This window comes from Varroa destructor, unplaced genomic scaffold, assembly GCF_002443255.2.
Source record: "Varroa destructor unplaced genomic scaffold, Vdes_3.0 BEIS01000003.1, whole genome shotgun sequence".
NCBI classification, from domain to species: Eukaryota; Metazoa; Arthropoda; class Arachnida; order Mesostigmata; family Varroidae; genus Varroa; species Varroa destructor.
The window spans coordinates 8,609,390-8,621,483 of NW_019211456.1; the positions used below are offsets into that span (position 1 = coordinate 8,609,390).

General features: G+C 39.8%; 1 protein-coding gene across 1 annotated transcript in view; it reads left to right on the plus strand.

Moving 5' to 3' along the window:
- Positions 1 to 12,094, plus strand: part of LOC111246221 (23 kDa integral membrane protein-like) — a 28,099-nt gene that overhangs the window by 6,572 nt on the left and 9,433 nt on the right. The window contains exon 2 of the mRNA XM_022795461.2: positions 10,732 to 10,788. Coding sequence (XP_022651196.1) covers positions 10,732 to 10,788 — 57 coding nt within the window. The remainder of the gene's footprint in view (positions 1 to 10,731; positions 10,789 to 12,094) is intronic.

Sequence of the window (12,094 nt, forward strand, 5' to 3'; positions counted from 1 at the left end):
TTCATCCCGACCCTTGATTGCCTAGTGTCTTTTTGTTTCCTAAATATGATATATATATATATATATACAGTCCCTCCTTTCTACCATGAAGTTCTCTGAAGCCCACTCAATGTCGCCTGATGATAGATGCTCTAATAGGAATAGAACAGCCGTTAACTACGAACGGTATAATATCACATATTACGAAGTGGCTCTTCATTTTCCCAAGCATCACATGTGGTTTAGTATGTAAGGCCGCGTGGTTCGAGAGAAAGTGTAAGGCGAATATAATATGGATTGTTTTTTTACTATCATTTTCCTGACACAATCGTTACGTGCTAGCCACACGAAGCTGCAGGGTCTATTCTCGTCTGCAGTCCACGCGCTCCTTTGCGCGAACTTGCTACAGTCTTCGAATGTATGTTTTGCGCTTGGGGGGTTGGTTTTATCAAAAGAGTGCCCTTCAACATTGCCTTTTCTTCTCTCTTCCGATACGGCAATTGAGAAAGCGGCCTGTAGTATTCGATTCTTCATGTCGATTTGTCCTTCCAACAATGCTTTTGTTGGTCAGTGCTGGTCACGGTCATGGCTGTCCATTGAATAAAAAAACAACCAACCTACAGAAGATCAATGTTATATACATGTTTATTGGCACATCGGCTGAAAGGACAGATGCAAACAAGTAGACTTTTTCTCAGCGAATCTAGCTTTCTTCATGGCCACTGGGTGCTAATTATTCCATGGTCCTTGTATTATATCATGGCCTTTTGTCAAGTCGTTTTATTCAATCGTAATACGCGCCCTCCATGTGAACACCTGTTGAAATAAATTCATGAATCCAAACGAAAATTGCTTTCTTTGAACAAGAGCTTTTCGATTTTTTTTAATTTGTAGCGTCCGTCAGAACAGCTGAGAGGCAGGTGACTGTTAAGTAGAACGAGCCGAACGACGATGCAAGTGAGCCAGGCTACAGCATTTTCTGAAATTATAACATGTTGAAAGCTTGCTTCTGTTCTTACCTAAGTACAACACCAGTTCAGCTTCTGTATTATCGATCATGTTGAATCGTTATTCGAATCGAAATGTACAGGTTGCAGAAAACCTGACTTGTGTCCTATGTGAGACTTCGTAGTGTGTGCGCTGTCATATATTTGCCATGATTTCTAACCTGTGGAGTATTGAACCGTTTGTCGTCCTAAAGTCACCGCGTAAGAAGTGACCATTTTAAACTCGACTTTTGGATATACAATTTGTAATCATTGTGTATCCGAATCGGTGCTCCAGTATGTACCTAGTCGCCGACATTCGTCACAATATCACGACCACCTCTGGTGATACGCCGCTCCGTTGTTAATGACTCCATGATTTATTGTCGGCGCCTTACCGCTACCGGTAACGGACAACGTTATTCCCCGTTCGGTCTCGAGGATACTGGAGATTCGATCCTGCATGTAGAATAAATCTAAGCTTGATTGGACAATTGTTAGGTTTATTGGAGACATCTTTGTTTGAAATATCTATTAAAGTAACTCTAACAGCAAACAATAGAGAAATGAGGACTGGCGGCTAGTCTGGCGGGTAATGAAAAAGCTGAAAATTAAATGAAGCAAATAATATTGCGCCTCTAAGACAGAACGGCGCGAAAAATCACTTTGTCAAAGTGATTTTTCGCGCCGAACCTTAACAATAAAAATATCTATATTTTTATTGTTATATATATATATATTTGTTGTATATAATATATCCAACAAAAGGTGTTGTGGAAAAAGCTTTAATTCAATCAGTATTATGGAAAATAAAATAATTCCAGTTCCTGCAAAACGACGACTGGAGTTTGAGCATGTGTACCACTGAGAGTGTTTTGTTTATAAAAATTAGTAGAAAAAAATCAATATTGATGAATAAACTGTGCCACTCAGGCGCTTCTCGTGCGCGCCGAATAGCAGATCGACATTCTTAAATCAAATAGATGAATCATCTGTATCGTAGCAGTAAATAGGCTAGCTTTGAACCGTAATAAAGTCCGATCCACGTTTTAAAAACTATTATACCTAAACTAGACGCGGTAAAGGTAGAAACGTAGTGGCATTCGCACGGATAATCCTTTGATGAAGATCATTACCTGTTACTATTATCAGGTTATTTTATCTAATCACATACAAAACAATTACTATGGTGTACAAAGTAGATACATGAGGCAGCAGTTATCTGTTACAATTGGCTTAACTCATTAAGTTGCACATACACTTTAGCATAGCAATGCCATCTAGCAATGGGGAATCATGGGAAAGTTGGTGATGGTGTTTACCGTAAGAGAATAAGTCAGCTTTATTCAACGTTGTTCATATTTTTAGAGTCAATTTAGCGACGAGTGGCGAGAAGGCCACCAGGACAAACAAGTTAATACGTGAATAGATATGCCAAGATCTACAAACAATAGAAAACCTAATTCAAAATTGTCTCAAGTCAAAGCCTTATGTTGTCGCATAGCATAGTTGTCGTTTAATCGAACCCATGCTCTTACGCAATCACCGTGATGACTTGTTCAAGTTGATATAAGTTCAAATATAAACGAGGAAGCACGGTCTTACAATGGTCTATGAATCTACGTCTGTGGCCGTTAGGTAAATGCATTAATTAAAACTTCATTTCAACATAGATCAAAGAGAAACTGCGAGCGTTTACAAAGAAATAACGACGACGAGTTATGCATAGTCAACTGCTATACCTCAACCGCTAGTTATTGAAAATAACTGCTCAAAATATTGCCGCCAACCGGTGTTCGAGGCTAACCGATAACTAAAAGGAGGTTACCAAAACAATCGAATTTTCAAGACAGGCGTTCAAAACGAAAATCGCCAGAGGTATTTTTTATTGGCTTTTAACCCTGTGGCTCGTGTATAGTAAAGCAATTCGATGAAACTAAAGAAAACACTTATCTGTTTTCTCTCTTGGTTATTTGTCTGGGAAATAACGAACAACGGAAGAGCGCATTTCAGAGACTAATTCAAAACAATCGACAATTCGCACAAAAAGTATAGAAAAGCATAATACAAAAGACATATTATACACGATGAAGGCTACATCCTAGAAGTTAATGAGCAGGATGACATGTTATTAGGTTTTCGTTTCGCCATTAGGCTTCTGGCTACTTCAGTCGTGAATCGTACAACATCTACGGTAATTGATAAAGGAGGATAATTGACTAAGCACAGTAATGGCTGCAAAGTGGCACCGGGTGTCACTTCGAACATAGTAATGAGAATATTGTTCTAGCAGACGATGTCCCGCTGAAGTGACGCGGTCATGGTACATGCAAATCACTCCAGCAGATGTCCAGGTAATTAGAGAGAGGCGGATCTTTCGTAAAAGTAAGAGCTCTGAAGAGCGTAAAAAATAAAATGGGAAACATTCCTATCACTGAAATATCGAGCTTTCCATCGAACGCAACTGCAGAAAAATTGCCTATGAAACGAGGAATACGCTCTATCGTATATTCTTTGATTTTAATGTAAACGCCATTTGGCAGTAAAGTTGATCTAAATGTACGACGTGAGTTCCGTTGAGCGACACAGTTATCGTATGATAAAGTTTGAACTTAGCCATGCGAGTATGACTTGTTTACTTATACGTTGTTACGCTAAGTTATATAAGCGTGAAGAGGAAAAGCCTTGAGAATCAAGATTAACTGATCGAACATAAGTTTATGCTCAAGATGTAACTACTAAGACAAATCCATACTATACGTAGGTAAAACATTACTGGCATCTACACGAGAGATCCCCTTGACCATTTTATCAGCGAAACAAACGTGTTCGTGTTATGTCATATGTATTTATAAACGTGTTTGTTTATCTGCTTTTCTCACCATAATAAGCAACAAGTTCTCCAATATTATTATGTATTTCTGCAGTGTACCGAGGTAGAGCTAGTATGGCCGTTTCGAGCAGTACAGAACGCCAGATCAGAGTGCACCAAATGGCAATTCATGTAGCCCTCTCCAGAATTGAATCCTTATCCACCAAAAACATTTAAGTCGATATTTCGTTTCCTTTAATTTTGAAATCCGCGCGCTGACAAGGCCTAAACAAGCCTAAACCCTGTACTATCGTATCTGCACGTCATAATATCGATATTTCAGTTCTGGTTCATCGATATCGAATGACGTGATGCTGTGATTTCAGCGCCAGCGGGCAGGGAAGTGTGTGCTTACCTGCTGAATAAATCGTAAAAGTATATCGAGTAAATTTACAACACCCATTTTTGGGTAAGACATAGGAAAATTAAGCACAAAATCTATCAATTGTCTGAAGTGATGCTGCAAACACCTGTTAAATATCGCTAAACCCATGAAGCAGTGTGTTTGGGGGGGACGATCCGCGTATGATGTTCTTCGTGGTTTTTGCTCTATTCTCATTAACAATTTCGGAACAGATAAACACTCTGTTACTATGCAATATCAGTTCGTATTGTATGGGATTGGGAGGTTGAAAAGCTATCTAATAACGAAAAATAAAAACAGCGGTTTGTCCTTTGCCAAAATTTGGAAGGCAGTTCGTATCCGAAGGAGTTCGATCTTGATCTTTTCCTTGAATTTTCTCTTTTTAAAGGCTTTCATCTGGTCTTTAACTCTGATGATTATTCATAGCAGAGAACAAAACCAGAACATCTACAATCTCCTTGTGCGATGTTTTTGATACCGCCAAATATAATCCTAGAAGTTCTTCATACTTCTCCCTCTTAGTTTGATATCTCTCTACGCTTTGCTGCTAGACAACGATTATAATTCATTCATCATGTCCTAAGCATAAATTCGGTAACGCGAACCCGTTCGGAAAGGTACACGACCTCAAAAGCACGCAGTTGAAGAGAGATATGGTCCAACAATAATTGGATGTTATTAAGTGTTCATAGACGACTAGCATTCTCACGTTTTTACCAAGCAACGCTCATGAACGCTACTGATAACCGGAAAATGCAGATTTCCTGCTTAATCGTATCCCATCTGTTCGTACACAAAATCAGCTGCTTGACCTCGCATGATGCAGAGCCTGTATTCTGCTACGTTAGAATTGATCCTATCCCTAAACGGCTATCGTCTAACTGATGAACATCTATGGCATCGCAATTCGATGAATGCACATAAGTCAACTTTTCTTCTATAGGGTAAATGTAGCGTATTTTTCTTTCTATTGTTTCATTGATGAATTCGTCTATTTGTTTTGTTTATCGCAAAGCGATTATGTAACAAATAATTATTGCTTGTTTTTTTCTTTTTTTTTTTGTCATGGAGAAGACGTGGCGATAGCGGTACGGCCTATCTGGCCAATCCACGCTAAATCAGGAAAAAAACATGTTTAATACAGCGTTCATTGGAGCTCACTTGGAGTATCGAACTGGAATATCTTTGTATTATACGCCACACGTTTTTGTCCACAATTCAAGCTATTTTAACACGGTATAGGGTCTGTGGCACAGCATTTGTGTCAAGCTAGAACTATAGATTGCTTTATTACAACGATTGATACGTTTTATTTTTATATATCCTCACAACAAGCAGAATGGCGCGACTTCGCCTTCTTCTGCCAACCATTGCCTTTTAAAACGGTGAGAAATTTGCCTCCTGATTTGGGGCAAATGTCGAAAGCCACTTATGTTGCAAGTAAGCAAATGCCGTCCGTGGTTTCACTTGGGCCTTGATTGTCTTCTACGGACGACTCTGCCTTTTCAATGTGGTCGGCGCCCCAAACCACACCCGTGGGTAATCCATCGCGTTGTTTTTCAGACTGAAATTACTGCTCAATAGACCAAATGATCGCTTATTGACGAAGTGCAAATTTCAGAAAGGCTTATTCGTGTTGACACACATTTTGAAAACTTCGTTCTTGATGTTTTAGAAGCAAACACCTTAAATTTCAAAATTAACTGTAAACTGAGAGTGTTTGACGGAATTGCCGAAAGAAAGGGGGGTTCGGTCCCATACGGTCCATATGAAAAGCCCAAACGAACAACTGAAAAGTTGTTGACCTTGTCTCTTCGGAAGAATCCTCTTGTCCCAGATCACAGAAACTTTCTAGTTTGCATACAGATGAACTTGGGAGCGCGAATATAGCCCTTAGGTTTGTAGCCAGTAAGTTGCTGAGCCTCTAAGGAGACGATCCTAAGCTGCCACCTCCATTGCTATCTGTGCTATGCTATCATATGTGAACCTGTTATATTTTCTGTAAACGAACTAATTAAAAATGGATAATAATCATTGGCAGAAAATATTCTAAAGATGAACAGAAAAACACGATCGCTACCAATCCACAGACGAGCCATCTACTCGGTACAGCAAGGTAGTACCTCTTCCAATAGAACTATGTTAGATTATGAATACTATCGAGCATTTAGACCTTTTGTTTAGCTTTTCGATTATTTATTAACTAGTTCTAAAAACGTTTACGCGTAGGATATTCTCGCCATTAATACGCCTACAATTCTGTTTAGATAACACTACAAAAACTTAACCTAATGAAAGACAAATATACTTGTCGGCGTCTAAAGTTTTCTATGACAGAACTTTCAGCGTTCTATTGTTGAGGTAAACCCCTAATAGAATGATGGTCTCGACCTGTTAAATATATAGGAAGGTTAGCTAACGTAAGCCAATATGAATAGCAACGTTTTAGCTCGCCCCGTATATCTGTGCGTTCAACTCGATTACATACGTTCAATGATATGGCCATAGCCAGGTTCCATTAGGAAATATCTAAGATAACACAGCAGGGGGAAGGCGATTCAAGCAGTTCGCCGAGCGCTGTTTCAAGATCGATGACGGTGGTCTCAACTGGAAAAAATCATCGTTTCCTCGAAACAAGGTCCAGCATCTCTTAATCACACCCGTAGTAGTGAGCTAGTCCCTCGTAGAGCCCGCTGGATTGACCCGTTATAGACGTGGAACCTGTACTTCCTGTAAAATAAACTCTTACCATATCAGTATCGTTACGTGTTGTTGTCATTTTACTAAACGGACAGTTTCTAGGAGTTCTGTATTCTCCTGCCTGTCAATCTGTTATGGATTTGTCACGGGGTGTGAATTCCGATAAGTGGTTAAAAACGTATTTACTTTTGACCTTTTCTCTCAGTTATTGGAACAATTTGCTTGACATAGGGATAGAATTGGATCCGTACCGAGACGAGTTTGCTAAAAATATTGGCTACGTTCTGGTCGCCTAGGTAAATGGGTTTTATGTTTTCTAAGTGCATCTGCGATTTTTTCTACTCCTGTCATTTAGACTTTGGCGACATAATAAAACACTGCGACGTAGCAAACCACCGTTTAGATTATTTTAGCTCAAATTTACATGCCCTCTATAGGTTTTCGTTAAGTTTTCTAGACCTATTGACACCTATCAATTGACTGAGACAACAGATAGTAGCATCCAGATGAACACAACCACGGGGCAACCAGAACAGAAAATAGAAAACGGACCGTGAATACATATGAAAAGTCGTGAGTAAGCCATCAGAAAGAGAAGCCTTCTGGTTTATCTTCTAAACACTTTTAGTTTCCTGCGTGCTTGTATCTCATACAAAGTAAATATTTCTGTAGCCTTTCGATCCTACAAAAAAAAAAAGAGGTAGAATGAAACGAATCACGTTTCTGTTATGGTTCCCCCAAAAATTTTAATTGTTAATGTTTCTACACCAGCCCAATGATGGCCGGCCCGTAAAAGCTGTGATTCAAGTTCACCTCTTTTCACCCTCGTGTCGAAATTGCTCGGGTCACTTACTTACCCATACTTACATATTAATAGGCGTATTATTGTGAAGCGTTGCTTTATCCCAGTTACCAGTTACGAGTTCTGCATTGGCTTGTTCACTTATACAATTCGAATTTAGCAAGATCCTGCAGTAGAGTTTTACTCAGTATCCTTGTATATTTAGAGAAAATTAAAAAGAGTTATTTTATTTGTTTATCGTTGCTAGCTACATGTGTACTATTAGTCGCAGTTTATACATGACGGGAGTAATAAGTACAATAGCTCAGGGCTTTTTTTTCCCCTATAATACTGCGTCTGTTTCATGAAGAATCAAGCGGGTAGAAATTTCATCTATTGCTTCATTCTGCGTAATGCGCTTGTTAAAGTATGGGATCCTTAGAGGCAGCTATTTTTTCTATTATTGAAATTTAACATTAAGCCATTTTCTTTTAGTAGAACCTCAAACTCGCCTTTGGAAAATTGTGGCGTTTGTGTTCTTTGCCGACCCGCAAAGGCTGGACTGTTTTCCGCAACAGCTTAGAATCCTGCAACTCTATAAACTCAATTGTCAGTTTTAGCGTATGGGTATAGTACTATGGAAGAGCGTAACGCGATAAAAATTTACAAATATTACTGTTATTATAATAAATATTACTCCGATGGTTACGTCGAGTTCGAATGAGTGCGTCATCTCACGAGTGTCTGAAATACATAGTAACAAAGTATTACGTGTCTAAGCGGATCCAGTTGACTTTTTTCTACGCACACTTCACCGATGGCTTCATTCTGTAGTAGCGCCGCGTTAGTAACGCCAGCTATTGATTCGTCTTTATTCAAATGTGTTCATTTTAGTTTTACCGGTACGAAAATCTTCTCTGCCTTATTCGCCTATATTCTCGTGAAGCTATCTGTGACGTATCCACATATACACGATACCCGTTTGTCGGTGTGTTGAAGTTGCCCTGGGGCCAACAGATCCCGTGACGCCATTTTTTGTCTTGGCTAAGCGAGCCACACAGACGAGGTGCTGCGGTCAATTTTCTGCAGTCGGCGGGAAATACGCTGAAAATTTTCACCAGTCGGCTCGTAGACGCGCTGCCGACATCATCTGTTGATAGCCGTCAGGCTTTTCTGGGCAAACAGTTACTGCCGTACTGTAGCAGCAGCAGCATCGGCAGCGGTAATAGGGTGCATTGGTTGAACGCTGGCTTCCCAGCCACGCACGGTCGACTTTATGCGAGATCTTTTTTACCCTGGGCATTGCCTTGGGGAACATTACTGTGTATTTTGGTGTTGTCTAGCAACGGACGCTAGTCGATAGATTGTTCGCTGATGCGTCGTGAACAGAGACGAATCGATGCCGTATATTCATTCTGTCAGTTAGGTGGTTTTTTTCTTAGAAGATTTTTTGCCGCGTAAACCTTTCGGGGAACAGCATTAGCCGGTCAAATGTAATACTGCGTAAATATTGCAGGAATTGAACTTATGTTGTTGAAACTAATCGAACATTTGATTTCCATTGACAGCTACAGAGCTAATACAAGATGCAGAGAACCTTGTTATCGTGATGTCAAATTTACCGACGTTCATATATAAGACACCGCTGGCCGCCAGCAAGCAGAAAACAGCTGCAGTACCTGCTTCGTTACTTTATACTAGGTTAACGAAAACGCGTTGATGGTTTTTCTGGTTAGATGGCTGTAGAGTCATGTATCTCGGTCATATAATCGGATCGGCGTTGGTGTCGTTAGAAAACTGAGCTTTGACAATAGAACATGGGCTTGAATCGTTCGAGCGCCTTTTTTCAAATTCAAAGCTATCTGGAAGATAAATGAAATGTCAGCAGAAACATTGCTTTATCACGATAAACACGCAAATTCTGCACACCCCCTTTATAATACATTTTAATAAATGTATGCCCTTTATGGTCAAAATGCGTTGTCAGGAAGATAGCCCAAAGATGGCTCTGTCGCTCTCGTTTTCGAAATTTCCACTTGTTCTAAGCAGTGATCGATAAAATACAAAAATAACATTTTTGCCAAAGTTGAACAGGATCAGTAGGCCGTTTGCCATTAAATTACTGCCACCAAACAATTTTAGGCCATTTAAGGAGACTCGACGTTTGGTTTAGCAAAATAATTTAGCAAAAATGAATCCAGTTAGCCGTGTTTTCACTACGAAACTCCACAGAAATAGAAAAGCTGAGGTCGGAAAAGGTTTATACGTGTGGTGGGCCTGGGAAGAAATGTGTGCATCATGAACTGTTTTTGTTTGGCAAAATGGCTTAATCGGACGTCTAGTTTCGTCAACTAACGAGAGTACGCCAAGCCATTTAAAACAAATCGATCAGGATCGGTGGATAGAAACGGCGTCGTCTTGACCACGACAATGTCACAGAACATACATCTTTAGCTACCCGGCAAAAATTGAGAAAACTTCTATAGACAGGAAATTCTAACGCATCCACCGTAAAGCACCATAAAACTACTCTCTTAATGGTGTTCTTTGTGGTGTTAGTTTGGTTTTTGCCCAGAAACTACAAAAATCGTATAGTGATGGGTTGCTAGAAATATAGCTCAAAGTTATCGATAAAAACGGCTATTACATATTCAGTTTAGTAGCATTGTTGCAACAAATAGAAAGTTGTTACTTTAATTTTAACGTAAAAACCATGAGTCCTTTTTCGACCACCTAACATAATGGCTATCCTAGTTGACAATTAGTCTAAAATTCAATATTCACCTTAAGGGAGAAACATCTACCTTAAATAGACAATTTTTTATTAAATATTTTCTAAAGGTCTACGACTTACGAGCGACTTCGCCTCTGTCGGCTAGCCCCGTTCTAAGGCTTCATACTAGTACGAAAGTTCTCTACTATACGTGTGTTAAATCGACCTGCAAGGCCCAATTTAGCATTGCTTCTTTGAAATCATACTTCTATCAACGAGCCTTTCAACAGTAGTTCGTGTGTGTGTAGTAACTCTTATTTTTTCTTTCCTTTTCAGATCATGGCAATCATAATCGTATGTATAGGAGCAGGTGTCATCTACATTATGAATCAGGTACGACTTTTAGATGGAACAGAAATTACTTATGCTGCGGGCGTCAATTTACGAAAGCTAGCTAAATTTTAATGCATAAAATATAGGGCGATTTTAATAGCAGACATCTGAACATGTACAATTTTCGAAGCGTTCATGAACACTGCTCAGTACAGGCCACGCGACCATTCTTGATGTTTAATAGTCCTTTAATTTTTTTTGCCGTAGGAAATATCACTCTTTCCAATTTAGTCTTTCCTATAATTAACAGCTGCTTGACCGTATGCAATATATGTACTATCGCGGCAGATATATCGTACATGGGAGAGTTGGTAGTTGGTAAATGTTTTTTTTGGACCTATTCCCTTTAATACCAACGTTTGCACGAGAACGCTTGAAAGCAATGCATTTGGATGAATGCTATTTTTGCTGGTATCTGAAGACGATGCCTCAGGAACAATGGTGTCGCCATTAGAATCAAGGTTGCGCATCGAACGCCATCGAGTGTACGAATGTGAAAACTAAATATGCCGAACCGTCAATTACGTGGCGAAATATGACATCGTTATATACACGAAAATTTCAACATCAAACAAAGCGTCCCCGCAAGAGATGCTATGGTAGCAAACACAGTTCCAACCCACTATTCTAATATTTTCATTTATTTTTCCTTATCAGGAACGCCCCAATGCATATTCCCCAATCTACTTTTAACTGAGCTAAATTATCGTTCGTGACTTAACCATCTCCCGCCACTCCCTGCAACGAGTCTGGCATACTTCAGACCTAGCTGATGTAGTGATCTGTTTCATCTGAGTGATACAGAAATGCGCGAACAGCAGCGCCGCTGGTTATAGTTCCAGCGAGAAATCGGTTCATCCTTGTTTCTGCCCTCGCGTTATATGCAAGCACGCGAGTACTTAGTGTACATCGTACGCAAGTGGGAGCGTACTCAATTGCTTTGATTTTCGTATTCCTTCCCTCACGCCTCGTCCTCCATTAATGCTGACATTAACGTTTGATCAGTACGTTCTGGGGTTCAGGTGCAAATGTGAAAGTGGGCTTGTTGTTGCTCGGCGACTGCGAAATAACAGCAACTACATGTACAGCGGCGACGGTGGGGAGCTATTATGACCGAAAGATGAAAGGTTTCTAAGAAGACTTACGACCTCAAGTGTTTCTCTGTACTCTCAATGCGCTTATTTGCCGATCGGTATCAACAAGTAGTATGACCCCGATATAAAAGGAAGGATAAGCGCAAAAACGAAGATGATTGATTTCGGTAGTCGCTAAAGATATGTGCGTGCCTAAGTACGTTTATCACCAG